The 25,667-nt window shown below is 60.0% G+C and overlaps 1 protein-coding gene across 18 annotated transcripts; it reads left to right on the top strand.

Moving 5' to 3' along the window:
* Positions 1–3,999: 3,999 nt before the first annotated feature.
* SLC19A1 (solute carrier family 19 member 1) lies at positions 4,000–25,180 on the top strand. 18 transcript variants are annotated; one of them, XM_073804595.1, is made up of 8 exons: positions 5,827–5,907; positions 6,584–6,677; positions 7,643–7,733; positions 7,902–8,140; positions 12,402–13,170; positions 13,248–13,440; positions 16,228–16,369; positions 24,356–25,180. In XM_073804595.1, exons 4-8 carry the CDS (start codon positions 7,952–7,954, stop codon positions 24,578–24,580), a joined length of 1,518 nt encoding a protein of 505 aa, XP_073660696.1. In that variant the 5' UTR covers positions 5,827–5,907; positions 6,584–6,677; positions 7,643–7,733; positions 7,902–7,951; the 3' UTR covers positions 24,581–25,180. The 18 variants fall into 18 exon arrangements, with proteins under 18 accessions (XP_073660697.1, XP_033712147.1, XP_073660695.1 ...); XM_033856256.2 differs by lacking the exons at positions 5,827–5,907; positions 7,643–7,733 and adding an exon at positions 4,116–4,136 and having other exon boundaries at positions 6,556–6,677; XM_073804594.1 differs by lacking the exons at positions 5,827–5,907; positions 7,643–7,733 and adding an exon at positions 4,118–4,136.
* The last annotated feature ends 487 nt before the right edge of the window (positions 25,181–25,667 follow it).

Below are 25,667 nucleotides of genomic sequence, written 5' to 3'. Positions count from 1 at the left end.
CGGTCAGATGTGATTGCTTTTTTGATATCATTCATATTTATGAATATTAGTTTTATGAAGCTAAGATCTGAGAATATGGCCGAAGCGAGTTTCCGTTTTTTGAAATTGGTTTGAGCTTTGATTTGCACCTTGATTTCGGGTCATCCTTTAAACTTTTCCATGGGATTGTGGGGAAAAAATGTCTATTCTCGCTATGCATACTGCACTCTATATAAAAAATAGTATCAAAATTGCTCATAATGGGACTTAAGTCTTCTACACACTCACTATGCAGGTTCCATGGGGATCTCTTGAGTTTGGCCACAAGAGTCAGCGTCCCCTCCATGGCTGGATGTGGCCACATCCTCCCTGCATATTCCTGTACCCCGTGCAATACCATGTGACTCTTAGGACTTCTGCACCAGGCGGGGTCTGGGTGAGAGGCAGGGGTGGGCAGGGCAAGTCTCACCTCAGTGCATAGCTCAGACCTCCGCCTGTTATAGCCTGTCACCCACGGGCCAAAGCCAAGGGGCGATGACTCCCCCACCTCCCCCTGGGCCACGTGCACCTTCAAAGAGACCTCTGTTCCCAACAGCCCGGCACCCACCTTGGCTGACATGTCTCAGCTTGTCTGCTCCTGTCCTGACACAACCCCGCCAGCCAGAGGCTCTGTGACCCTGGAGTGGAGCCAAGGGCGCTCAAGCATCCATTACACTCCTGGGGGAGGACAAGGTCCCTTCCCTGACGTCCTGAACCCCCAGTGCGGACATTCCTGGTCTCCATCTGAAAGCAATGCTGCCCACGACCGTGGGCCCCAAGCCTCAGAGGTGCCCTGACTCCCAAGTCCCTCTTCCTGTGAGTGGCCTCAATCCTCCTGAAGTCCTCATCCAAGTTTTCTGGGCACCAGACACCGCAGCACACACTTCGTTGGTGAGGGCTGAACAGATGTTCAGAATGCGAGGCAGCAGGGGCCGATCCATCGTGCAGACCAGTGCCTCAGGGCGAGAGCCTGGGCCCTGGCCTGACCTGTGGTGGGTGCGTCCTTGGGTGCCTTTCAGGGAATCTTTCCAGAAGGTGTTTGTTAGAGTGCCTGTGGCAGGCATGTGTGCCCATGTGTGCGTGTGCCTACGTGTGCTGGCATCTGGTCTCAGCCTTGCTTCCAGAGGTGACACATGATACCGAGGCCGAGGCTTGGGGGAAGGCACGGTCCATCCCACTCGCCAACCAGGCCAGAGGCCACAGGCTCCCCAAGGGGCCCTGAGCCTGGGGCGGCCCAGGTGTGCTGGGCGGGTCCAGGGCCCTGTGTCCCTCCCGCGCTGAGCACCGCCGGTGTGTCCTGGTCTCTACCCCCCGGCCTCTCTGTGTCTCTCCATCTCTCTCCCCCTCATCCTTCTCTCCATGCTCCCACACCTCTCAGGCTGGTCTCACTCAGCCCGGGTCACCGTGGCTCCTGTCTCCTTTCCGTGCTCCCTTGTTGGGCATTTTGCAGTCGAGGACAGTCAGCTCCTCTGGTCTGTGAGGATCACATTCCTTCCCCACTGTCTCCTTGGCGCAGCTCAAGGCCACCCCACAGCCCGTCCCTGGGCCCTCCTTTCGGGGATGGACCATTTCCCTGGGTTAGGCCAGGGTTTCCCCGCAGAGCCCGAGGGGCCTGGGCAGGAGCTGGCAGCGGGGAGAAGTCCACCACCAGACCCCCGAAGCCTGGGCGAAGCCCTTTGGGAGACTGGGTGCCACAGACCCCCAAAGATGAGCCTCCCTTGAAGTCTTCCCAGGGGAGTCGTGCCCCGGATTGGGACCCCGGCAGGCTGGCCTGCACAGCGGTGAGCAGGCCCCTCGCTATCTCAACCTGGACTTGGGGTGCGGGGCTCTACGTGGTGGTGGAGAGGGAAGGGGAGGGAAGGGGGATGGGATACACTCTGGGGGGTGTGTGTCCCAGGAGGTGGTGAGCTGGGGACGCCTGGAGCTGACAGGCTGGGGCACCCCGTCGCGGGGAGACAGGGCTGGGTGGGCCAGGTATGGGCTGGGGCTGTCATTCACTACAACTGCTGAGCGTGCCTGAGCTCCCCTTTGAGAGGGGGGGGTCTCGTGGGGCAGTAGACTCTGGACATTTCTGTGAGTAGGCATGACTGGAGCCTGCAGCCTGCTGAGGCTGTGGTTCAGCACCGCCGGGCCCATCCTGACCCCTCCCGACCATTGGTCCACCCAGGGACCAGCTCTCGCTCCCTCTGCGACCCCCGCGGCAGCTACCCCGATCCTGCGTGGAGCCGGCACGTAAACATCTGACGAATAGACTGTTAAAGCCGAGAGAACCACTTAAAGCTACGATGACTGAAGCGCGAGATCCATCCTCCAAAATGGCCGCTCGCCCCAGGCCACTTGATTCTGCATGTCTGCTTGGCAATCCCACTTTCCAGCCAGCTGCACCTGCGGGGCCTCTGGGACCCTGTGCCCTGGCGTCCGGGCTGCTCCTGGCAGCAGGATCACATCCTGGACTCTGGAAGCCCTTCCCTCTTCCCGTGGAGGAGCGGCCTCCTGGTGACAATGCCCATGGGGTGCTGTTGGGCACCATGGCCCAGCCAGACACTGCAGCCCCAGCTGGGCTGAGCCCGCCCAAGACCCCTTCGGGCCAGTGACACCCCCCACCCCGCCCCGGGCCCAGCTAATGCAGGAGCCCTGAGCTCTGTGTGGCCAGGGATCACAGCAAGGCTTGGGCTCTGTTACTCGGGCTCCACGCATGCCCACATGCCAGAGAGACCACCGGGTGAGGGACTTGGGGGACGGAGCGCCGATCCTCACTGTGGGCCTGCTCAGGGGCAGCTGCTCTCTGCACACCCGTGCACACCTGTGTGTGCCATGGGCGCCCACCCTTCCTGTCCCGGTCCCAGGGTGCTGTCCGTCCTGCTCCCCAAGGGGTCACACTGCTGGTCTGGGCCAGTTCCCAGACTTGGCCAATGGCAATGGCTCACTGGTGCTGGGTGCCCCGTGGCCACGCTCCTTTGTGCCATCCTTTAGGGCAGCGGGAGGGCGAAGCCACTTTCTGAGGTTGTGAGGCCAGCTTCCGGGTTCTCCCCCTCCCAGCAGAGAGGAGTGGGGAGCAGTGGGGCTGCCAGAGGGGCTGCTTCCCACTGCTCCAGCCTGAGAGTCACAGCCTGGGCACCTGCAACCTCCCTGCCATGACTCAGAGGCCGGCATCCCTCACTTTCACGGGCCTCACTGCACCAGACAGGTCAAGTCCAGGGGGGCCGGTCCTGCCGTGAGGAGCGGGGAGAGACCTTGGCCTGTCGCCTTCCTGGGATCCCTCCAGGGGACCTTCTGCTAGGTCCAAACAGACCTCTGGTCCATTCCTTTGTCTTTGTGCCCCTCTCCCAATTTACTCTGCCTCCCTCGGGGAAGCTGAGTCTGTGCCTCGTTGGAGTCCCCAGTCAACCACCAGAGCAAGTGTGGGTCAGGGTGATCCTACAGACGGCTGCGTGGGGGGAGGGTGCCCCTTCCAACCCCACAGTCCTGTCTCCTGCTGGCTCAGTGACCCACGTCCCTGGCTTGAGTTTGCGGGTTGGCTAGGAAAGGAACATCTCAGAATGAATGAACCGAGAAGAAAAGGCACAGGGTGGCGGCGGGACAGGCTGTGCAGAAGTCAGGGGATCTGCGCTCGTCGAGGAGCGGTCACAGCTTGCGGGGCGCCGGGGGGCGCGTCTCTGTCCAGGTCCGTTCCCGGAGGCCTCCAGCACAACCCCGAGCTGTGATCAGTATGACCAGAGCCAGGCGCTGCGGGGGTAGGCGCCAGGGGTGCGCGAGGAGTTCGGGAGGGGGCTCCGGAGGGTGCGGCCGGGCGTTTGGACGCACGGGGAGTAGCCCGCGCTGGGCGGCCAGAGGCGCGTGATCGGGGGCGGCGACGCGATGGGCTGGGGTGGGGACTGAGCCCCGAGTCCCGGGGCGCGGGGCGTGCGCGCGGGGCTGCTGCGCCCGTCCCGCGGGGACCTCGGGTGCCACGGTGGGGCGCGTGTCAGAGACCGTGCAACTGCTGTCCGCGGTGACGTGCGGCGGGGGCGGGACCAGGTGCGCCCCCACCCCCAGCCTCCCGGAAGCGAGCCGCCGCGGGGCATTGTGGGCAGTGTGGTCCCTTCTAGCGCCAAGCAGCGGAGGCCGCGAGCGCGCAGGTAGTGGGGTTCCCCTGTCTGCAGGAGCTCCGGGGGCGAGCACCGGGGGCTGCGGGAGGAGCGCGGGGCTGCTCGCTCTCCGAGTGTCGGGGTGGACGGGGGCCGGTGGCTCTGGGGCCCGGGGAGAGCACAGGCGCATGGGCCCCTGGTGCCCGGCTGGGCGCGGGGGCGCTGGCGCTGAGTGAGGGGCGGTGAGTCCCACGTGCAGCCTCGCCCCATGTGGGAACCCAGGCGCACGCTCCAAGCGTCTGTCACCGTCGGTCTCCGCGCGGGCCTGTGGAGAAGCCCCCGGTGCGCTTCTGGTCTCCAGCCAAGCCACTGTCGTTTCCTGCGCCTGGAGTCTGTAATTGTGAGCAACTTCCCCTTGGAACACTTCCTGGCGCGGCTGGAGCCCAGCGCTGGAGACTGTCCAGAACAGTGGGTCGCTCTACACGTCTCCGGGAGGAAAGCTGTCCCCCGGGTCCTATCCGAAACACTTGTCCTGAGTGTCCAGGTGTCCGCCAGGCACACACGTGTGTTCGTGGGGTTCCTTGCCACGTGGGGATCCCCGGCCGCAGGTCTCAGATTACAGGCTGGAATTGGGGCCAGCTCGGAACTCCGGAATGCATGCAGAAGCAGCCGTCTCCCAGGCTGCCCACAGTGCCGGAGCCGGAGTCCTCGGAGCTCCCTGCTGGGGGCCCAGCCTCGCTAGGGGAGAACCTTGCTCCGCGTCCGCCCTTTCCTCTGCACCCCCATTCCAGGCCCCAGTACAGGTGGCCTTTCCTCCCGGGGGCCCTGCTGCTCCCGGGATGGGGCCAAGCAGCTCCCCGTGACCCTGCGGTCCAGCCATGGGCCCATGAGCTGGCAGCCCTCCACTCGTTTTGGAAGCTTTGGGCAGCGCGTCCGGTGGTGCGGAGCCAAGTGTGGGAGACTGTGGGAGGGACGCACCTTCCAAAGTGGGCCCCGCCTGGTGTGGCGGGTGTCCCTGTAGTTCGGATCAGTGCCACTGCTCACGGCCCCGGGTGGTGGTCCCGCAGCGGCCGCAGTGCCGGCTCCTTGAGGCCTGGCCCTTCTCTCTTCAGTGAGGCCTGTAGGGGCGTTTCCGCCTGTGACGGGTGACAGAGGTCAGCGCTGCCTCGCGGCCCCCTCCCCGCAGTTCTGCCCTGGGTGCCCCTGCAGGGGCCCCCTCACCGCGGGGAGCCAGGGGTGCTGGTGAAGGGCAGGCCCAGGACTGTGCCCCCCACAAGAAGTTGGAGGAGGGCCTTATGTGGGTGGAAGGGACAGATTTTAAAGCAACGCTCAGGAAAGAACGTCAAGCAGGAATGAAAGTGGCCATTTCCGAAGGGAGCCCCGTGGGTCTGGCACCTTCTGTGCTTCCTGGCATTCTCACTGCTGTGTCTGCTCCCCTGGCACGGGGCAGGGGGAGGCTGGCCCCAGGGGTCACTGGGCCACCACGGGGCGGCAGAGGTTTCCTAGGATAGGCAGCTGCCTTTGTCCAGGGCGGCATCTTCACTCACGTCCTTGGAGAGCGGGTCCCTGGCGCCCGGGCTGAGTGAGAAGCACAGAGGTAGTTTGAGTCTCTCTTTCTGGCGCGTGTGATGGCCCTTCCCAGCCCCGGTGAGAAGCCTGCCTGCCTTCGGCCACCCCTGCTGGGTGGCAGGCCTGAGGCTCAGGGGCTCCTTGAGCAGATGTTTGTGGAGACAGCGGGTAGAAGGCTCCCCGTGCAGCCTGGGAGATGCGCCAGCCAATGGGCTGCAGCCCAGAGGCGAGACCGTGTGCACGTGAGCCCAAGGTGAGCCCTTGGCCCTTTGCTTCCTGTGATCCAAGAGCAGAGGAGGCCTGGGTTTCTCCCTGCTGGCTGGGGGAGGCCCCTCCTTTCTTCCAGCTGTCCTGTAACTCAGGAGGAAGGTGAGGGACTCCAGCACTGAGCACAGTGTCCCCAGATTGTAGGGGTAGGGCTGGGAGGAAGGGGGGCGCAGCTCGTGGGACACTCCCTGAGACCCCATGTAAACCCCATCCTTCAGCCCTGCTCCCTGGGTGTCAGCGGACACTGCCCCCTACCCCTAACCCCCCCCACCCCACCCCTAACCCCCCTCCCACAGCTCCCTGGCCATTGCAGGGTGTGGACCCTTGCATGTCCTTGCTTCTGGGGGTGGCGGTGGTCTACCACAGTGTTGTGACCCTGGAGGACTCCTGGGACCCTCAGGGCTGGGTGCCGGGGCCCTGGGGCCCATCTGCGTGTCGGTGGAGGCGGGATTGCGGTGTTGGCCTGAAATGCTGGAGGCGGAACTCTTGTCGGTGACCAGCTGGGAATCCCGAGGCAGCAGCTCCCTGCGTGCTCGGTCACCTGTTTGGGCGTGTCTGGGGGCCGTGTCAGGGTGCAGAGTCCTGGAGTGTGTCTGAGACCTTCAGACACACTTGTGACAAGCTCTCACTGCAGTCTCAGAAGCACCGCCTTGGGGTTTCAGAAGCCATGGGAGTCCAGGAAGTAGAAAGAAGAAGCTGGTGAGCTTGCGGGGTTCTGGTATCTGAGACTTCCGCCCCGGGATTCGGGGACGCCAGGTAGGGAAGCCTGTGTCATCTCTTTGAGAACAGGGGCCCCTGGGGGATGGGGGGGGCGCTCCTGGGGACCCCGGGCGTTGTAAATTCTCGGCTGCTTGCCCCACGCTGGGTGCCTGTCTGGCGGAGAGCGTGCATTTCTCTGGCGCCCGGGGGCAGCGCCCGGGGAGCGGGAGAGTGAACTTGGGGGACTCCTGGGGCTGGAGTGGGGGGCCGTGTGTGCACCCCCTGCCCCAAACATCAGAGTCTTTCTGCTGGAGCCATTTGGCCTGTGTGCTCTTGGGGGACCACACCTCCCCGGGGGAGGGGTGCCGGGGGAGGGGCCGGGTTCCAGCCCCTGTCCTAGCTGGTGTTTCGCTTGGCCCTTGAGAACGTTGGGACCTAGGACCCTGTAACTCCTGGGCCGCTGTTGCCCCCCTCACCCGTACCCTGCCCCTCATTGTAGCTTCACAAACAAACCTGCCAGCCGCAGCTTCTTCGGGGGTTTACTGCTGTCCCACAGCAGCCCCCCATTTTCCCTCGGTCTCAGAAGGAAACACAGGAGGAAAGAACAGCCGGGCTCTGACTGTCGTAGTTCCCCTTGCTGAGCGAGGGCCAGGCCTGTGTTGAAATCATGGTGCTGGGGTGAAGTCTTACTCTGCCCTCGGCGGCCCCTGGGGGTTCTCTGCCCCCATCCCCGCCCCTGGACTGTGGTCTGGTGTGTGCCTGGCCCGGCAGGTCCTCCTCCTGCCACGTCCTCTGGGCCATCGCGGGCGCGCCTGCTTCTCCTCTGGGCGTGGCACTTGGACACGCCTGGGGCTGGGACACAGTGAGGATCAGGCCGTCAGACCTTGCGGGGGAGGTGCACGCAGCCCAGCACCCGCAGCCAGTGCTGTGAGCACGTGAGATGAGCCCAGTGTCCCCGGGGAACTGGATCTTAAATTGCATTTAGTTCTCATTAACGTTTATGGGCCCCACGTGGTTGGCAGCCACCCTGTGGGAGCCGCAGCCCTGGAGCCCCCAGAAGTGGTGACAGTGCGGCCTGGCTGGGCCGGGCTCCTGGATCGTCACAAGCTCCAGGTTAGAGCACGGGGCTGGGACTGGGGCTGGGGCTGCGGCCTCTCCACCTTGTGAGGTTGAGCCCGATTGAATGACAGGGGGAGGAGCCCTTTGCAGCCGAGTTTCCGGGGGTGGGAGAGGGCTGCGGGCTGTCTGCTGAGCTGCCCTGACTCTGGCTCTCCTTCCCAGGTACAGAGTCCCCTTCGGTCTCCTGCAGGGCCGTCGGGGACCTGGGCAGCATGGCCCTCTCCGGCCCGGAGGTGGAGAAGCAGGTGCCGGCGGAGCCCAGGCCGGGCCGCAAGCTGCAGTCCTGGTGGAGCCTGGTGTTCTGCCTCTGTTTCTACGGCTTCATGGCCCAGATGCGACCCGGGGAGAGCTTCATCACGCCTTACCTCCTGGGCCCCGACAAGAACTTCACGCAGAAGCAGGCACGTGGGTGCGCGTGTGGGCGGGGTGGGCCGGAGTGCGGGGGCTGCTCGGGCTGCGGGCGCTGGCGGGTCCGGCAGAGGGGTCCATGCCTGCCGTGGGCCTCTGAGGGGAGAGCGCAAGGGGGCCCCCGCCCGCCCGCTGGGCCCTTGCTTCCAGCAGAGGCCTATTTGCCCAAAGGGATTATGGAAGGAATTTGCCTTTTGCTCAGAACAAGGACAAAGGATCTCATTGGAACCTGACTAATAAGCTTATACCCGATGGGAGTTTCTGGGGTCAAACATGTAGTAGAAGCAGCAACAGGCAGTGTCCCTCCCTGTTTCTGTCTCCATAAAATAAAACAAATCAAAAGGGCTCAGAGGCCGTTGGTTGATGAAGCTCATGGTCAGGGCTGTGGTCACCACACCTGCTCGTCCTGCCTGAGGACCGTCCGCCACCCCAGAACCTGGCCCCGGCCCGCCAGCCCTGTCTGTCCCCTCCAGGGTGGCCACCGGCCTCCACACCCCCTGTCGCTGGCCCCCGTTGGCTCCCACCTGGATTTCCCACTTGATTTCTTCAGGGAGCCCCTGCCTCTCCCTGGCCCAGAGCTCGGCCCCAACCCCTCACCGACCCCAGAATTAAGTTACATGGAGTCGCCGTGCAGATGAGTCCTGTTCCCTCAAAGTAGTCCTCTTGGAAAATGGACACACCAGGGTGCCCGGGCCGCGTGCACAGGCTCAAAGCCGTGTGTGTGTGATTGTGTCTGACCGCACGGCCAGCACTGCAGCCAGAGGGCTCACTTCCCAGGTGAGTCCGGGTGGGGGCCTCCCTCGAGCAGCCGGCCTGGCACATCCCTCGCTCACTGATTGGCCAGTTCCCTGGACACCACTCTGTTCTGCAAGGGGCTGTCTTCCACTGCGGAGATGATGTAGGAGTGAGTGGGAAGCTCCGTGAAAATAACAAGAAGGAAAACATGTCATGAACTCCCCCCACCTGCCCTCTTAGCTCACACAGTAACTGATTAAACAGTAGGTTGCAGAAATTAAGCCACCCAGCAGGCCTTGGACGTGACCAGAGGATGGCAGAGGCCCGTCTGGGAAGAGTCCAGTGGGTCTGTGGCCCTCCCACACAGATTCGGGCTGCTGCTGCCCAACGTGCATGCAGGGCCTCAAACCTCAAACAGAGGCCTGCCCGCCCCTGCCCCAGGGGTCTCCGGGGTCTCCAGCTCGTCCCTGGGGGAAACGCTGCTGCTGGTGGCCTCCTGCTGTGACCCCCTGCAGCGTGAGGCTGCTGCCAGCTCCTCGGGCCAGCACCCGCGAGGCGCTGTTGAGTTGCTGCCCATCTGATAGATGGGAGAGCTTGCTGCTGGGTGTGCATTTCCTCGACGTCTGCCACTGTCCCGTGTTCCTGGCTGTCCCTGGAGCGAGGCCTCGGCTGGTCTCCCGCTCCCTGCGGGCGTCTGCCTTCCTGTGCCTGGCGGGCTCCACCGCTGTGGGCAGCGGCTTCTGTCTGCGCTGGCCGCCTCCCCGCGTGCGCGGCCTCTGCTGTCTGCGCTGGCCGCCTCCCCGCGTGCGCGGCCTCTGCTGTCTGCGCTGGCCGCCTCCCCGCGTGCGCGGCCTCTGCTGTCTGCGCTGGCCGCCTCCCCGCGTGCGCGGCCTCTGCTGTCTGCGCTGGCCGCCTCCGCGCGTGCGCGGCCTCTGCTGTCTGCGCTGGCCGCCTCCCCGCGTGCGCGGCCTCTGCTGTCTGCGCTGGCCGCCTCCCCGTGTGCCGTGTCCGTTTACGCCGCAGCTTCGCCTTTGAACTCTGCCGGATTTTCCTTTCGGTTTGTGCTGAGTGTTTCCCCGCGTGCCGCCGCCCCCGGTTCGTGGAGCACCTCCGGGAGGGTCCGAGCTTTGCTTTGCGCCTTTGGGCCTGTGATTCCTCTTCATCTGAGCTGCCTGGGTTGGGTCAGGCCCCGACCCCCTCCATGATGACCCCTGCCCTTCACATCATGACCCCTGCTGTGTGAAGGGCACTTCACACAGCAGTCCTTCCAAGCCCATGGCTGACCTTGCCGTGCTGGCGGGATCCTCTGTGACGGCCCCTGTCCTGTCCTCCCTCCCCATCAGGCAGGACTCGGTGCCCCTCTGGGTGCTGCCAGGTGTTGACTCTAGGGGCTGCTCCTCTTGGAATTCAGGTGCCCTCTGGCCTGGCCTGGCCCTGCCGTGCTCCCCTGGTCCTGCCGGTCCTCAGGGCCCCAGCGCCCCATCCTGGTCCTGGCTGCTGTGGGGCCCCAGCCAGGCCTCCGGACTTCAGAGCAGCTGCTGCCCTGAAGCCACCTGGGTCATGACCTGGGCCCAGCTCCCACGTCCTGCCCATCAGCCTGGACCCGGCCCGTCCAAATCGAGGTGTTGGGAACGTGGCCCAGCGATGCTGGACCGAGGCCAGCAGGAGGCCGTCCTCGTGCCAGCTGCCCCAGGGATTTGGTGGGTGCCCGTGCTCCCAGCGCTTCACAGGTGTGACACAGGTCAGCCTCTCACCTGGCCTGTGTGCTTGCCCAGCCTGAGAAGTGTGGGCAGCGGCGGCGGGAGGGAAAGACCAGCTGGTCCCCCTCGGCTCTGACCCCGTGGCCCTTGCAGCTGTGCGAGCCGTCTGCCAAGAGGTTTCGTCAGCTAACTGAGGGATGGTTTGATGTTCCAGGAATTTTCCGTAAACAGGCTCTGACCCCTCTGGGACCAGCGCTGATTACTCATCCTGCCCCGGGGACGGACTTGCACCAATGCCGTCTTGGACTGTCCTGGGGCATTAGTGCTCGGTGTTCGGGGGACCACAGCCTTCGGGGTCAGCCATGGCTTCTGGTGGGCGTGTGGTGCAGGAGGCCACCGGGCAGGGGAGCCCCGGAGGTGGGGGGTGTGCGTGCCCGCCCGGGGTCCTGGGCACACTGGGAAGCGCTGCCCTGGGGCCGGCTGCTCGGGTGGCACATCCTGGGTGCACAGATGCGAGGGCTGCAGAAACTCGCAGGTGAGCCAGCCGCTAAGCAGTGGGCTTGGCTGGGCCCCACGTGCTGGCCTGGGCTCGGCCCCGGGTCCTCGGCAGCATCTGTGAAGTGGGCCTCGGTGCCTGCCGGCCTTGCAGGGCTGAGGGCCCCCTGGGCTGGTGCAGGGATCGCCCCATGGTGTTAGCAGGTGGTCAGGCCTGAGTCAAGGTTAGCGCCCTGAGTCAGATAGGACCCAAGGGAGCCCAAAGGCTCTGAGAGCCCAGCAAGGCCCGAGGCTCACCTGGTGCTCACCTGGCTGGTCTGAGCCATGGCCGGGCCCTGGGCAGCGTCAGGTGGAATCCCTGGGTGGGGCTCTCAGTCAGAGCCCCTGGGAGGTGTCAGATGGGGTCTGGTGCAACTCCTGTGAGGGCCACCTGCTGAAAACCCACTTGGGGCCTCAGGAGAGGCTCTGAGCACAGGGTGCCTCCCGTGTCCATCCCCCAGGAAGGGGCCAAGGCCAGGGACCTGGGCGTCTCGTGAGCTGGGGCTCTTGCTGGGGGCTGGGCCCAGGTGGGTCCAGGATGGCCCTTCCTGGGCGGCCAGGGGCACAGCTGGCTGTCATCCCAAGTGGGTCTGTGGCTCTGGCCTCTGCCCTGTGTGCCCAGCAGGGAGGGTCCTACTGGGCCAGCCCTCTTTGAGTGGAGAGCTGAGTGGCCGAGGCTGCGGGCAGCTCCCTTGATGGAGCCGGGAGTCCTGGGTCCCATGGACGCACCCCCCTAGTCCTGCCTGGCAAAGGGGGGTTGAGGGCCCGGTCCTCTCCTGCATCCCCTGTGCCCTGGGGCCGAGTGGGACCGGCCACTGAAGGCCTTCCTTGGCGGCCAGCATGAGTGTAGATTGGCCACAGCTGTTTTCTGTATCGGTGCTTACGGTGAAACCGTATCGTGTTTTTATTTCGTTAGACACAAACAGGCCTGGGCCAGCGCGGCTTAGCGCGTGGTCGCTGACTGTGCTCAGCGTGCTCACCAGCTCCCTGCGTGTGTCAGCGCCGAGCTGCTGTCTGAGAGGCGCGCCCGTGGGAGACGGGGTCAGGGTGGAGCACTGTCGGGGGGTCGGCCTGTGCTTTGCTCCATTTCCCTGGCTGCCCTGGACAGTCTTAACGGGCTGCACGCTTTTGGAGGACGGCGCTCCCCACGTAGTCCTGGTGGGGCGCCGTGCTAAAGGGGTGCGTGGGGTCCGGGTGGGGCTCCCAGGCACCCGGCCAAGCCCAGTAGACGTGATGGGCGCCGGGCACTCCCGGGGCTCGGGGTCACACGCCTGCCATCCCGCAGGTCACCAACGAGATCACGCCCGTGCTGTCCTACTCCTACCTGGCGGTGCTGGTGCCCATCTTCCTGCTGACCGACTACCTGCGCTACAAGCCGGTGCTTGTGCTGCAGGGCCTGAGCTACGTGTCCGTGTGGCTTCTGCTGCTCTTCGGCTCGTCCGTGCTGCACATGCAGTTCATGGAGTTCTTCTTCAGCATCACCATGGCGGCCCGCATCGCCTACTCCTCCTACATCTTCTCGCTGGTGCCCCCCGCCTGCTACCAGCGCATGGCCGGCTACTCGCGGGCCTCCGTTCTGCTGGGCGTCTTCACCAGCTCCGTGCTGGGCCAGCTGCTGGTCACGATGGGCAGGGTCCCCTTCTCCACGCTCAACTACATCTCGCTGGCTTTCCTCACCTTCAGTCTGGTCCTCACGTTCTTCCTGAAGCGCCCCGAGCGCAGCCTCTTCTTCAACCGCGGAGCGCCCGCGAGTGCCGGGGCCTCGCCCTCCGAGCTGGACCGGATGAACCTGGGCCAAGGGCAGCCCACGGGTGGGAAGCTGGGCCGGCTGCCGGCCTCCTGGCGGGACTCGGTGCTCGCGCACATGCTCCGCGAGCTGCGCCGCACCGCGCGGCTGCCGCAGCTGCGCCTCTGGTCCCTCTGGTGGGTCTTCAACTCCGCCGGCTACTACCTGATCGTCTACTACGTGCACATCCTGTGGAACGTGGTCAACCCCACCACGGACACCACGAGGGTCTACAACGGCGGGGCGGACGCCGCCTCCACTCTGCTCGGTACGCGCCGCCTGCCTCACCCAGACAGCGGTGACCCGTGAGGCCGAGGACGGCGCTGACGCGTCTTGTCTCCCCAGGTGCCGTCGCCTCCTTCGCCGCCGGCTTCGTGAAGATCCGGTGGGCGCTGTGGGCTGAGCTGATCATCGCGGTGGTGACGGTGCTGCAGGCCGGGCTGGTCTTCCTCATGTACAGGACCAGCAGCATCTGGCTGTGCTACTCGGCTTTCGTGCTCTTCCGTGGCTCCTACCAGTTCCTGGTGCCCATCGCCACGTGAGTCGGGCTGGTGCGGGGTGGCCACGTGGGACTGCTGGCAGGAGAGTCCCAAAAGACTGCAGCCGAGGGTGGGCAGCTGGAGGGTCGTGTGCTGTGTGTGCCGAGAGGCCTCCTTCCAGAAGGTTCCGTGGGTAGCAGCAGGGGTATGTGCTGGGCAGCGTGGAGCAGGTGTGCTGGCACGCCACTCACGTCAGGAGGCGCGTGAGCCCTGGGTGCCTTTAGCCAGGGCCCTGCTTGTCCACAGCATGCCCCGTCCTGGCCACCGGGATCGCAGGGCTGGGCAAGGAGCCATGTGGGCATCCCCTTTGCCCCCCTCTTGAGCCACGGTGTCCGCAGGGGCCGGACCTCGGGAAGTCCTTTCTTCCAGTCTCCTGGCCCTGCTGTCCCATCCTGGGTCATTCCCATCGCCTCCCACTCCCGCTGCTGGGCACGGTGGCCCACAGCCCAAGAGTGACTGGGTGACCCAGCTTGCCTTCTGCCCGGGGGAGCCCTTCCCCCGGCACCCTTGTGTTCCTCACACTCCTGGGGATGCTGCAGCACTGGCCCGGGGACATCCTGGGAGCTGCCTGCCGACCGCCCGTGCCTTCCAGAACCTTCCTCAGCCCGCATCTCGCTGGCTTCTGACACCCTCGTACACCCTTTGAGCTGGACCTCTCACGAGGCTGCACACGCACACCATGTGTTCACCCCAGACACGTGCTCACACCGTACGTGTTCACACTGTCACATGCCCTCAGGCCACACACAGCGCACATGCTCAGGACACATGCTTACACCTCCTGCACCTGGCAGGTGGCCTGTCGTTGTCCCCAGCTGTTTGGCCCTAGCTCCCCTCCGAGCCCCATCTCCCTGGGGGCACCTCCCTCCCCACTTGTACTGTCCACTCCGGTCACGCCCAGCGAGATCTGTCCCTGCCTGGTGTTGAGCTCAGAGCGTGTCCTCGAACTCCTGACCCTCTGCAGCCGTTGCCCCGCGGTGTGGTGGCCTGATTCCCCTGAGCCGTCTCACAGGAGCGCCCGGCACCCAGCGTCCCTCTCCTGCCCTGGGCTGCGTCCTTCCTTTCCTCCCCGTCAGGGTCAGTGCTGCCCAGACACCCCGACTCCCCTGGCCCTGCTCTCTGGATTTCTGCTCCTAATGCCCCCTGCCCGTGTGGCCGTGGCTGTGGCCTGGACTCCGTGCACACTGGATGCTGTGTCCTCCCCTCCTGACACTCAACCTGGAAACGCCCCACCTGTACCGTCACTGTCAGCATTTCGGAACAGGCGCCAGGGCCGTGGGTGTCTTTCCCTCACTTCTCCCAGGACCACTTAGTGTCTCGTGTGTTCTTGTTAATTGTAAAAGCCATAGATGTTCGTGGCAGAAAGATCCAGTACGATGCAGAAAAGGTCAAATGTGAGGCAGAAAGGCGTGAAGGAGACAGCAGACCCCCTCAGACCCCAGGCCCCGTGGCTGACGTGGGTGTTGGGCTTCCTGGAGCGAGCCGGGGTCACTGTGCACCCCTGCCCCTCGTAACCACGGGGCTCCATGTCAGCGGGCATTGTCGTCGGTCCTCCTGGCGATAAGGCCCCTGTCTCCGATATCTTCCCGTGACAGACAACATGGGAGCCACCCCCCTCACCTACATTTTTCTTCCCAAATTCTGATAATGGCCTCAGGTGGGTCATGGAAGGGAACCGGCCAGGTCAGAGGGCACGCGCTTTGGAAGGGGGTTTCAGAGATGTCGCAGACGTTGTCCAGGCAGGCACACAGCCCCTGCGGGTGGTGGAGGGCGGCCCGCGGGCCAGTTGCCTTTCCCTAGTGTCCTGGCCAGTTTATACCCGTGGCTTCTTTTTCTGCTGGGATTTCTTTTTTCCTGATTGTCTGCAGTGCGCTTGCCTCTACCACATGTGACGGGAGCCTTTTATTATGTTGCCGTGTTACCGTTTGCTTTAATCCAACTCTCGGAGTTCGCGCAGCACTACCTGAATCAGTCGTGTGTGTGGTGTGGCGTTCTGCCCGCGCCTGCGGGACCTGGCCCAGCGCCCGCTTCCCGGGAGTGAAGCTGCCGTCAGGGACCTTTGACCCACCGCTGTCTTCTCCTAGTTAGTGCGCCGCTTGTCACGTGGCTGCTATCCTTGCCCTTCGTGTACTGCCCCCTCCCCCTGAGCCCCAGCAGAAGCTCCTCGGTCATTCTCTGTAAAGGCTTCTTGGGTATTTTTGTTCATTTATTCTTCGGAACTGACACTTCTTGATCAGTTTTTTCTGTTTTCTTTAAAGGCACTTTGGGGCTTTTAATTGGAAGTACGTTCAAATGTTAATTTCTCTGCCGAGCACCGCAGGCTCTGAGCGTATTAATTCCTCTTGCCTTCTTCATTTGTTTTACGGTTCTTTCTATAATTTACTGAATCATTTAACGACAAAGGACTTTACTCCCGGAATTTTCCTCGTACTCTGTCCGTGCAGTGCCCCGTCTGTTAATGCCCGGCTCTCGTGAGGCTGATTTCCTGGGGAACCCTGTAGCGATTATGACTTACTCTGTCCTGGAGTCACCAGGAGACTTCAAGCATCTCCCGAGGTTGCCTTCTGCACCTGGTTTTGCACTCGCTTTGTGAGTCGTTGCAGGAGGACGTGCCAGGTCAGGACGCAGCCCCGGAGCGGTGGGCAGCCTGGGCACTGGGCGGGTCTCGCCTATGCCTCGCGGCTGTTCCCGGTGGCCCCGGGAGCGCTGCCCCGCACCTGGGCCGTCTGCGCCTGTGCGTGCACCTCGCCCCCAGCGGGGTCTGACCTCGCCGCTTCCCCGTTAAGTTTTCAGATCGCGTCTTCTCTTTCTCAAGAGCTCCGTGCCCTTGTCTTCGGAGTCAACACGTTCCTCGCCACTGTCCTCAAGACCATCATCACCCTCGTTGTCTCCGACAAGCGGGGCCTGGGCCTCCCGGTCCGCTCTCAGGTGAGCCCCCGTTTTGGGCTCACTTCCTTGAGGAGGGAAGGCTCTGCGGCATGTCCTGGCCAGGCCTCCTCGTGGCCACGCAGCCAGTGGTGTTGCCTGTCCCGGGACCCAGACCACAGACCCGCTGAGGGTGGGGCGTCTCCATCCAGACCCCCGGACTGAGCGGGAGCAGGGAGGGAGGGGTCAGAGGGCCAGGTGGCAGGGGCCACAGTCCGGCCTGTGCGGCTCCCCGCCAGGGCTGAGTTTGGGGCTGTAAGTGCTGCCCGCGTCTGGGCAGTGCGGTGGGCATGCGCGGTCGAGTGTGGCGAGACCTCTGGGGCCTCCAAGGCTGGCCTGGGTGCAGGTCGCTCTGGAGGCGCTCTCACCGGCCCTGGGCGCCCCCTGCACTGGCTGAGGTTCCAGGAGGGACAGAAGCGTGGCGGAGCATTCCCTGTGCCCTCGTTCAGGTCCCTGCCTGTGATGGGTCCTGGCTCACGTGACAGCTGTCTGTCTCCTCTGCGGAGGGCAGCAGAGAGTGGAGCTCGTGGGGTTGACGTTGGTGCCTGCTGGCCCCTTTCCCGTCCCCTCCTTCCATCCAGTCCTAGGCGGGTCCTCGGTCTTCCAAGAAGAACTTGAGAATTCCTCTTCGCTGTGAGACTGGGGGCCACTCGGGCATGTGACTCCCAGTGGCCTCACCCAGGGCAGGACCAGTCTTGAGTGAGCTGGAATTAGCCAGAGGATGGTCCCGTGGGAGGGATTGTCACCGGGCTCCCCCGGGGATCGTGCCCCGCCCTCTGCCTGTGGGACGCAGCCGCCATCTGCTGGGAGCCCAGACCTCCCTGGGGCTTGTTCGGCTCCATGGGGAAGTCCCAGCCCTCCGTCGGAGGTGCCTTGGTGACCCCACAGCTGGCCGGGAAGGAAGTCCCAGGCATGAGAGACCCTCTTGTTCGGAAACTGGCTTTCTGGATGGGTTTGGACATCCATTTTGGTGAAGGACATCAGAGCCTCTGGTCCTTCGTGTCCCCATGGGCAGGCAGGTCTTGGCCCTTGGTCACCAGTGGGGCCCTCCAGGGACACTGCCCCATCCACCCCAGGCTGAACACTGGGGACTGTGGCTGAGCAGGTGGCCAGGCTGGGCTCAGGTCCACAGGTGCACGTGCCGCTGCACCTACGGGGTGGGCGGGAGGGGTTGTCCGGAGAGCACAAGGCCTGTCGTCCAGAGGTGGCGGGCTGGGGCCTCCTTCACCGGGGACCCTCCAGGGGAGGCCTCTCCCCCAGAGCGGTGGCCTCGCAGGGGAGCATGTTGTCCCCTGGCCTTTCCATGGGACCTTGCCTGGCAGCCGTCCAGCTGGCCTGGGAGGGGCCCCAGCACCTGGGGGAGCCTCTCCGTCCCTGGAGCCCTGGGTGTCCCGGCTCTGGGCAGCGGGGCTTCCGAGGGCCCAAGGTGGGGGGCAGGGGCTGGCCTTCCTCGCCTGACCTGGCCCCAGCCCCTTCCACGTGACAGGTTCTGGCCACGCTGGATCAAGCTGACAATATATTGATTTTTCTCCTGCTGGATTGATTTCCTGGTTAAAAGGTAACTCTAGAGGTTGATTGGTAGCTAGAAATCCTGGTGGCGTCCAGAAGGAAAGTCGCCCCGGCTCGTCCTACTCACCTTCCCTGCACGTGGTGTTCCGGGTGCCCCCTCCCTCCGTCCCGGGTAGCGAGAGTGGGGCAGAACCGGTGGTGGGAACCAGCACGGAGCAGTCAGGGAGCTGGCCTGGGCTGGCTGGTCTTTTAAGTTGAACTCTACTTATGGGTCACCACACGCTCACCTGTGGGGTAACAGGTGGTGCAAAGACCCACGTACCTGTTGCGGGCCCAGCCTCCCCACCGGTCACGTCCTGCAGTTCTGCGGTGCGGGCACTCTCGGGATACGGACCGCGCATAGTCGAGACGGGAGTATCCCTCCCTGCCCCCTGCGGCCACGCCGGGCCCCCACCCTGCCTCCTCCCCGACCCCTGGCCACCACGGTCTCCCCCCATTTCTATAGCGTTGTCATCGCGAGAGTGGGACCCTGCAGCTGTGAGTCGGGATTGCCTTCCCCACTCAGCCCAAGTCCTGGAGATGCGTGGCTGCTTCACTCCGGCCCTTTGCTACATGGGGCTCCGCGGTGGCTGGACCACAGCTCATTTACCCACTCACCGCCAAGAGCCCTGGCTTTATCGGGTTGGGGGCTGCTCTAAACATTTGTTTACAGCTTTTTGTATGAACCCAGATTTCCATTTCTCTGGATAAATGCCCTGAAGTACAGTTGTGGAGTCACGTGGTGGCTGCCAGACTGTTTTCCACGGTCGCTGCACCATTTTACATTCCCACTGGCCTGCCTGAGGGATCCGGGTTCCCCACGTTCTCATCAGCGTTCAGTGTGGCCACCGTTTCTGTTCGGCCACTCCGAGCCGCGTGGAGGGCTGGTGGTCCCTGTGGTTCCATTTGCATTTTCCCCGGTGGCTGTGACGCTCTTCTCCCCACGTGCAGCTGCCATCTGTACATCCTCTTTGGTGAAGTGTTTCTTCACTTTTCTGCCCATTTCCTAATTGGGTCCTTTGTTTTTTCACTTGAGTTTTGAGAATGTCTGTGTATTCTAGGTAGTAGTCCTTCGTTGAATGTGTGCTTTGCAAAGGCTTCTCCCTGCTCATAGCTCACCATCTCATCTTCTTAATAGGGTTGTTTGCAACTTAAGTTTTTAATTTTGATGAGATCTGATTTATTCATTTGTCCTTTTGTGGATCTTAGTTTTGGTGTCACATATGATAACTCTTTGGCCCTGGGTCCCAAAGATTTTCCCCAACATCTAAGCCTGTGACCTGTTTTGAGTACATTTTCGTGTAAGGTGTGAAGCTCACACCATTTCATTCCTTTGTCTGTGGATGTCTGGTTGCTGTAGCACCATTTGTTGAAAAGACTGCGTTGCTTTCCACCACTGCGTGAGTCTGTTTCTGGGCTCTCTGTCTGTTCTGTTGAGCTATGTGCCTGCCCTCCCTCCACCACCACACTGTCCTGCTTGTGTAGCTAGATGGTAAGTTTTTGAAATTTGGTACACCGATTCCTCCAACTTTGAAATGAAAAAAAAAATTATTTTAGGTATTATAGTTTCTTTGCCTTTCCCTATAAATTTTAGAGTAATCATGTGTATATCTACAAAAATGTTCGCTGGGCTTTTGCTAGGAATTGCATTAAGCCTGTTTATCAATATTGGGAGAATTGACATCTTCCACTATGTTGAATCTTCCAACCTGTGAACATGGTATGTCTCTCCATTTACTTAGAACTTTGATTTCTTTCAGCATTTTGTAGTTTTCAACATGCAAGTACTGTAGTGCTGTGCATGTTTTGTTAGATTTATTCCTAAGAATTTCATTTTTTTTGAGCAATTGTAAATGATACTGTATTTATAATTTTGGTGTCTGCATTAATCTTCTAGGGCTGCCATAACAAAATATCACAGACTGGGTAGTTTATGCAGCAGAAATTTTTTCTCTAACAGTCTGGAGGCTGGAAGTCTGAGATCAAGGTGTCAGCAGGTTTGGTTTCTCCTGAGGCCTCTCTCCTCAGCATGCAGACGGCCGTCTTCTCCTTGTGTCCCCATGTGGTCTTTCCTCGGTGCGTGTGCACTCCTGCTGTGTCTCTCTTATAAGGAGTTCTACTGGATTAGGGTCCCACCCTCATGACCTCATTTAACCTTAATCATTCCTGAAAGGCCCCATCTCTAAATACAGTCACACTGGGGCTTAGGGCTTCAACAAATGAATTTTGGAGGGATACGGTTCAGTTGCTTCAACAAATGAATTTTGGAGGGATACGGTTCAGTTCATAACAGAGTCCAGGTGTTCACTGCTAGTACAGGCAGACCTCATTTTATTGTACTTCACTTTATTGTGCTTCACAGATATTGACTTTTTTACAAGTTGAAGGTTTGTGGCAACCCTGCATTGTCAGATGACAGCATTTTTTAGCAGTAAAGTATTTTTATTAAGGTATGCACACTGTTGTTTTTAGACATAATGCTATTGCACACTTAATAGACTACAGTATAGCATAAACATAATTATTATATGCACTGGGAAACCAAAAAATTTGTGTGACTTGCTTTATTGCAATATTTACTTTATTGCGGTGGTTCGGAACTGAACAATATCTCTGAGGTCTGCCTGTATAAGAAATACACTGATATTTGTGACTTAACCTTGTATAGTCTTGCTGAGGTCACTTATTAGTTCTCGGAGGTCTTTTTCTTTAGTGTTTTTTGTCTGTTTTTCTTGCCTTACTGTTACTGGCTAGAACTTTTGTCATTATTTCCTTCTTTCTACTTGATTTGGATTTATTTTGCTCATCTTTCTCTGGGTTCTTTAGATGGGAGCTTAGATAAATCGTATGAGAATTCTTCTTTTCTAATATTTCCATTTATTGCTATACATTTCCTTCTCAGCCTGCTTTAGCTACACCCCACAGATTTTGATATGTTGTATTTTCTTTTTCATTCATTTCTATGTATTTCTATCTCCTTTCATACTTTCTGGTTGACCTATGATTATTTCAAAATGTGTTGTTTATTTTCCAAGTGTTTTGATATTTTCCTGTTATCTTTCTGTTATTGGTTTCTATTTTGATTATGTTCTGTGGTGATCAGAGAACACAATCTGTATTATTTCAATTCTTATAATTTGTTGAGGTTTGTTTTGGGGGCCGGGACATGGTCTATCTTGTTATAAGCTCCATGTACGCTTGAAAAGAATGTGAATTCTGCTGTTTTGGGGTGGAGTGTTCCATAAATATCAATAAGGTCCTATAGTCGATGGTGGTATTGCTTTCTTCTCTATGCTTATGGGTTTTTTTGTCTGGCCTATTGTTGAGAAGGGGTGTTGAGGTTTCCATTTATAATAGTGACTTTGTCTATTTCTCCTTTCAATTCTGTCGTGTTTTTGCTTCACGTTTTTGTGGCTCTCTGTTGCATACACATACACTGGATGTCTTGGTGGATTGAGCCTTTTATCATTATAGAATGTTCTTCTCTGCCTGTGGTCATTTTCTTTTCTCTGAAGTCTACTTTACCTGATATTAATATAGCCATTCTGCTTTCCTTTGGTTAATGTTTACATGACATATTATCTTCCATCCTTTTACTTTTAACTTGACTATATTGTTATACCTGAGTTTCTTGTAGCTAGCATATGGTTGTCGTCATGTTTTTTTAATCCACTCTGCCAATATCTGTCTGTAATTGGTTTATTTAGACCTTTTATGTTTAGTGTAATTGTTGATGTATTAGTCCTTATGTCTGCCATTTCAGTTTTTGTTTTCTTTTTATTCTCTCCGCCTTTTGTTTCTGTTTTCTTTTTTTGTGCCTTCTCATAGATTATTTACAGATTCTTCAGAATTTCATTCTGGTTTATCTGTTGTATTTTTGAGTGTATCTCTCATGGTAACTTTTTTGATGGTTGCTTTGTGTATTAAATGGCCAGTTGTAGTGAAGTATTGAAATCTCACCTCCTTTAGGTCACTTCTCTCTCTACTGCTTAAGTACAAGTGTCTTACTTATTTCTTCTGTATACCATTAGAGCCACCTAAGATAGGATAATAAGTTTTGCTCCAGCTGTCAAACATTTAGGAAACTGGAGAGAAGGAAAGTCCATTTACCCACAATTTCGATTGCTGTGTTCTTTCTCCTTCTTGATGTTCCAAGTTTCTTATCATTTACTTTCTGTTTAGAGAACCTCCTTTAAGCATTCTTTTAAGGCAGGTCTGCCGGTGACAAATTGTTCTTTTAGTTTTTCTTTATCTGAGAATGTCTTGATTTATTTTTCATTCCTGAATTTTTCAGTATGAGAAAAATTTGTCATATCCTTGTGGCCTTCCTGGTTTCTGATGAAAAATCCACTGTCGTTCTAATTATTTTTCCCTGAAGGTGTCATTTTTTTTTTTTTCTGGCTGCTTTCAAGATTTTTCCTTTTTCTTTGTCTTTAGCTTTCAAAAATTTGAATATGGTGTGTGTTGTTCTGATTTGGGGGTGTTGTCTTGTTTGGGGTTCTCTCAGCTTCTTGAATCCATAGGTTTATGTCCCTTGCCAAACTTGGGAAGTTTTCCCAGTCATTATTTCCTCAAGTACTTTTTCAGCCCCATTCTTTTTCTTTCTTCTTATTTTACACCCATGACACAGTGTTACATTTTGTCCCCTGGAGAATGAGGCTCTGCTTTTCTTCCCCATCTGTTTTCTCTTTGTTGTTCAGATTTGGTGATTTCTATTGTTCCATCTTCCAGTTCACTGATTCTTTTCTCTGTGCCCTCCATTCTGTTGTTGAGACCATTTGCTGAGTATTTATTTTGGTGATTATATTTTTCAATTGTAACTTTTCTCCTTTATCCCTTCTGTTTCTTTTCTGAGACTTTTTCGTTTGTCTCAGGCATGTTTGTTGTTGCTTGTTGAAGCATTTTTACGATGACCACTTTAAGATCCTTCTCAGATAACTGTAACGTCTCTGTCATCTTGGTGTGGGTGTCTGCTGACTATCTCATTCATTTAGAGATCTGTGTGGTTGTAAGTGTGCTGAGTGATTTTTTTTTTAATGAAACCTGTACATTTTGGCTATAATACTTTGAGACTCTGGCTCTCATTTACTCCTTCTGTTTTAGCTAGCTTCTCCTGACACCAGCCTAGCGGAGGACTAGGGGCACGCACCTCGTTATAGCCACGTGGGGTGGAATTCTAGGCTCCCCGCTCAGCCCTCCTCACGCTGAGGGGTGGGGTGGGGCTTCTCCTTACTGCTGGGCAAGGAAGGGAGTGCCAGCTCCCCACATGGCCTGCAGTGGTCAGGAGGGCCATGGTTGCCTCATTACTGCTCCCCACGTGGCCTCCAGTGACACTGGTGGGGGAGGAGCATTCTCACTGTGGCTGGGTGGGGTGAAAGTCCTGACTCTTCAGGGAGGGGGAGCACCACCTGGGGGGAGTGAAAGTCCAGGCTTTGCATGTGGTCCCTATGGGGGTGAACATTCCAGCTTCCCACTGGGCCCTGACCAGCACCACCCGACGGGGGTGGGGGGTGTGCAGCCTGGGTCACGAGGGTGGGGTCTGGCTGGAGGAGCGGGGCTCCCACTCATCAGTGTCCTGTCCTGCTGGGCGGGGGGGGGTCCCTCTCCTGCTCCTTTGGGCGGAGCCACTTTTGTTGAGTGTTTTTTTCTGTGTTTCCTGGTATTTCTGGTTTGTGGGCTTCTTTGCTTCCTTTAAAAATACTTGGCAGCAGAAAGAAAAGCAGCCCAGGGAGCACATTGCCGTGGTGCGCCTTGGATTCCAAGGCCCCAGCTAGTCTGCCCCCATCCACTCTTCAGAGTCACCTTCTGTGTGTTGTCTGTGCAGTGTCCAGGGTTCTAATCGTACTTACGAGGAACAGGCGAGTCACGCCAGCTCCATCCTCCCGGAAGCCAAGTCCCCGACGTTTCATTTCCTGGTTTTGCTCCTGAAAATGAGCTTTCCCAGAAGGCCTGAGCACGCAGTGCTGAGGGGTTCTCGGGGAGGCCACTCGGGGCAGCTGAGCTCCGGGGCCGTGGGCGGGACTCACGCTCGTCTGGCCCACACGCGAAGGAGACCACCCTGGCCCCCCTGCCGCTGCGGTCTGAGAATCGGGGGGAGTTGCCCGTGTGCTGGGCATCACCGCTCTGCAGCTTCACTGGCCCCGGGGTGCAGGGCTGCACTTCCCTGGGGCCGCGGGGGCTGCGGGGGCCGGGAGACCTGGGCGGCCTGTTCTCCTCCACCAGCCTCTGCCCGCACAGGCGTCCTCCGTGAGGACTTGGCCCCAGAGCCAAGGGCACATTTGCTGTCACACAAGGTGATCAGAGTGCTACGGGGCAGGTGGCGGAGGCGCAGAAGTGCTGGATTTGCAGAAGCTCCGCTGGGTGGGTGGAGGCTGGGCCCTGCTCCGGCCTCCACGACCCCTGGGTGCCCCGCCCGCCTCACCTGCACCCTCTCTGTTCCAGTTCCTCGTCTACTTTGTGTACTTCCTGGTGCTGTTTGTCGCCTATGTCCTTGCGGCCTTGCTGACGGGCCTGCGCCACTTCCGACAGGGCCACCGCCAGCCCCCGCCGCCGGCCCAGGAGCTGATGAGTCCGATGCGGGAGCCGGCCGCGCAGGACGGGCCCGCCCCAGAGGACGGCGTGCGAGCCGTGGGGGAGCAGAGGCAGCAGCCCGAGGCCAAGGCCTGACCCCGCCCGACCTGCTCTCCTGGCCGGTGGGCGGCCAGGTTCCTGACACCAGACGCAGCGGGCCTGGGCCTTGACCTCAGAGCTGACACGTTCCCAGCAGCTGCCTGTCTCTGGGTGTCGGCAGCCAGGTTTCCGGCATCGTCCACATCGTCAGATAGTGGCGCTGGTGACTGACGGGCCCCCGGTGCCCTGTCCCTGAGACCCAGGCCTCGGGGGCCTCCAGCCTCCACGAGGCGTCCTCGGCTCACCCCGAGCGGGGCACTCCTCAGCCCTGCTTCCCGCCCTGGCCGTGACCCGCGGCCTGCCGGGGACGCCCCCCGGCCACTGGGGGCTGCTCTGCTGTCCCTGCCTACACGTGGCCGGTGCAGGGGGCCCAGGTGCACGCCAGACCTCCCTGCTTTCACCCCCTTGTCCCGGAGAAATGGCAAGGTGGTCCCAGACGCAAGCCCAGGGGACCCGGTGCCCGCGGGGTGACCTGGGCCCTGGGGTGGGGCCGTGTTCCTGAGCCTGTGGCTGAACTGTGGCGTCTGCAGGTGTCCAGGTGCTTTCGTTGTAAACGATGCTGTTCCTTTTTTTTGAAAAACCCGACAAAAATGAGAACCCTGTTCTGGCTCGTTTCTGGGGGAGAAGCGGGGCGCTGGGGGTGGCGGTTCCGTCGGGTGGAAGCCCGGGAGCACCGGCTCCTCCGCTCTGGGCTTCACCCCAGGTCCTCTCTGCCCTGCGATCCGGAGCTGGGTGGATGCTGACCCGCTCCCGGTGGTGGGGGCCGCTCACGCGCCAGCCCCCGGGGGACTCGCCCACGTCACCTGGGCACTGCCACCAGGCCCGAGAGCCGGTCGTGCTTCCTCTGACACGTGACACCGTCCGCTCGGCCCCAGGCACGTGAAGCAGACGCACAGCCCGAGTGAGGGGACCCCTGACTCCACGCATCCATCCGGTCGAGAGGGTCCCAGCCCTGCCCCCCGTCCTGAGCTGAAGCCAGCCCCTCCCACGGCCTCCGGCCCTCACCCAGGGTCTCCAGGAAAGGCCGCGGCTGCGAGTTCAGAGCAGGACGCCTGGTGGGGGAGGGGCTGAGCTGGCTGCCCCC

The sequence above is a fragment of the Tursiops truncatus genome, chromosome 4 (assembly GCF_011762595.2).
Source record: "Tursiops truncatus isolate mTurTru1 chromosome 4, mTurTru1.mat.Y, whole genome shotgun sequence".
NCBI classification, from domain to species: domain Eukaryota; kingdom Metazoa; phylum Chordata; class Mammalia; order Artiodactyla; family Delphinidae; genus Tursiops; species Tursiops truncatus.
The sequence above is the reverse complement of the archived record's forward strand: the minus strand, read 5'-3'. Positions and strand labels throughout refer to the sequence as shown.

Bases quoted from the DNA above. Each gene is read 5' to 3' on its own strand.
- SLC19A1 (XM_033856250.2), top strand. From the start codon at position 5,851: ATGCGCCAGCCAATGGGCTGCAGCCCAGAGGCGAGACCGTGTGCACGT. The intron at 8,141-12,401 runs GCACGTGGGTGC...GCCATCCCGCAG, and splicing joins AGAACTTCACGCAGAAGCAG to GTCACCAACGAGATCACGCC. The intron at 13,441-16,227 runs GTGAGTCGGGCT...TTCCCCGTTAAG, and splicing joins TTCCTGGTGCCCATCGCCAC to TTTTCAGATCGCGTCTTCTC.